Here is a 2,500-nt window from a genome sequence, read left to right on the forward strand (position 1 = left end):
TACAAGTGTGCATATTACCGGGCGCTCATTCGAGTGTGTATAGTATACATGATATTATCTTTACTTTAGGACAAACATTTCACTTCGAAAAAAATATAATTTTCTTTTTACTTCGGAAAAAAAATAGTTTTCATTAATAAATGTTTTACCTTTACCAAACTAATTTCAACTTTAATGAAGCCAGATTGCACTAATCCTCTATGCCGGGGCTTATGTTAGTCTTTTAGAGTGACAGCGTTCGTTTAGTCAAGAAATAAGAATAATCCGTCAGGAAGGAAAGACCTCCCGTGTGAAAGCCATTAACCCTGTCAAGACTTGATTTTATTAAAGCTCAAGCGGAAAGCAAGCACATGAAAACTAAGTTTTAAAAGGGTACATAGAGAGGGGGAGGGAGAGGGGATGAGGGAATGAGAGAGTGGGAGGGAGAGTTGGGGAAGAGGGAGAGTGGGAGGGAGAGGTGGGGCAGGGGGAGAGTGGGAGTGAGAGTTGTGGAAGAGGGAATGGGGGGGGGGGGAGTAGGTGAGAGAGGTGGGGAAGAGTGACGGGGAGAGTGGGAGGGAGAGGTGGAGAAGAGAGGAGGGAGAGGTGAGGAAGGGGGAGAGTGGGAATGAGAGTTGTGGAAGAGGGAATGGGGGGGGGAGTAGGTGAGAGAGGTGGGGAAGAGTGACGGGGAGAGTGGGAGGGAGAGGTGGAGAAGAGAGGAGGGAGAGGTGGAGAAGAGAGGAGGGAGAGGTGAGGAAGGGGGAGAGTGGGAGTGAGAGTTGTGGAAGAGGGAATGGGGGGGAGTAGGTGAGAGAGGTGGGGAAGAGTGACGGGGAAGAGTGACGGGGAGAGTGGGAGGGAGAGGTGGAGAAGAGAGGAGGGAGAGGTGAGGAAGGGGGAGAGTGGGAATGAGAGTTGTGGAAGAGGGAATTGGGGGGGGGAGTAGGTGAGAGAGGTGGGGAAGAGTGACGGGGAGAGTGGGAGGGAGAGGTGGAGAAGAGAGGAGGGAGAGGTGAGGAAGGGGGAGAGTGGGAGTGAGAGTTGTGGAAGAGGGAATGGGGGGGAGTAGGTGAGAGAGGTGGGGAAGAGTGACGGGGGAGAGTGGAAGGGAGAGGTGGGGAAGAGAGAGGGGGAGCATGGGAGGGAGAGGTGGTGAAGAGGGAGAGTGGGAGGAAGAGGTGGGGCAGGGAGAGAGTGGGAGTGAGAGTTGTGGAAGAGGGAATGGGGGGGGGAGTAGGTGAGAGAGGTGGGGAAGAGTGAAGGGGAGAGTGGGAGGGAGAGGTGGAGAAGAGAGGAGGGAGAGGTGAGGAAGGGGGAGAGTGGGAGTGAGAGTTGTGGAAGAGGGAATGGGGGGGAGTAGGTGAGAGAGGTGGGGAAGAGTGACGGGGGAGAGTGGAAGGGAGAGGTGGGGAAGAGAGAGGGGGAGCGTGGGAGGGAGAGGTGGTGAGAGGGAGAGTGGGAGGAGAGAGGTGGGGCAGGGAGAGAGTGGGAGTGAGAGTTGTGGAAGAGGGAATGGGGGGAGTAGGTGAAAGAGGTGGGGAAGAGTGGGAGGGAGAGGCGGGGAAGAGAGAGAGGGAGAGTAGGAGGAAGAGTTGTGGAAGAGGGAATAGAGGGAGTAGGTGGGAGAGGTGAGGGAGAGGGAAAGGGGAGAGTGGGAGGGCGAGTTGGAGAAGAGAGAATGGGTGACAGTGGGAGGGAGAGGTGGGGAAGAGGGAAGGGAGAGAGTGGAAGAGAAAGGTGGGTAAGAGTGAAGGGGGAAAGTGGGGAGGAGTGTTGGGGATAGGGAAGGGGGAGAGTGGGAGCCTTACCTTATTGCCTTATTTTTGGTTTGGGTTCCCCCAGGTCCCTCAGTGTGAGGCACCTCGTATATCCACCAGAGAGTTGCTAATGCATCTTCCGGTGTATTTTGCATCTTCCAGTCTTGGATGGTCTGGGATGCATCTTAGATATTTATCGAGCTTATTCTTAAACACATCTACGCTCACTCCTGATATGTTTCTTAGATGAGCTGGCAGCACATTAAATAGTCGCTGCATTATCGATGCTGGTGCGTAGTGGATTAATGTCCTGTGCGCCTTTCTCAGTTTACCTGGAATGCTTTTTGGCACTATTAATCTACCTCTGCTTGCTCTTTCTGATACTTTAAGCTCCATGATGTTTTCAGCAATTCCTTCTATTTGCTTCCATGCTTGTATTATCATGTAGCGTTCTCTTCTCCTTTCTAGACTGTATAGTTTTAAAAATCGCAGTCTTTCCCAGTAATCAAGGTCCTTAACTTCTTCTATTCTAGCAGTATAGGACCTTTGTACACTCTCTATTTGCGCAATATCCTTTTGGTAGTGTGGGTACCATATCACATTGCAGTACTCGAGTGTACTACGCACATAAGTTTTGTAAAGCATAATCATGTGTTCAGCTTTTCTTGTTTTAAAGTGTCTGAATAACATTCCCATTTTTGCTTTACATTTAGCCAACAGTGTTGCTATTTGGTCGTTGCATAACATATTCCTATTTAAAA

The 2,500-nt window shown here is 50.8% G+C and overlaps 1 protein-coding gene across 1 annotated transcript in view; it reads right to left on the minus strand.

Annotated features, from left to right (window-relative positions):
• Window positions 1–308: 308 nt before the first annotated feature.
• LOC137644586 (uncharacterized) overlaps window positions 309–2,500 on the minus strand; it is a 22,217-nt gene continuing 20,025 nt past the window's right edge. Inside the window, exon 3 of the mRNA XM_068377545.1 lies at window positions 309–1,798. Coding sequence (XP_068233646.1) covers window positions 309–1,798 — 1,490 coding nt within the window. The remainder of the gene's footprint in view (window positions 1,799–2,500) is intronic.

This window comes from Palaemon carinicauda, chromosome 7 (assembly GCF_036898095.1).
Source record: "Palaemon carinicauda isolate YSFRI2023 chromosome 7, ASM3689809v2, whole genome shotgun sequence".
In the NCBI taxonomy this organism is placed as follows: Eukaryota; Metazoa; Arthropoda; class Malacostraca; order Decapoda; family Palaemonidae; genus Palaemon; species Palaemon carinicauda.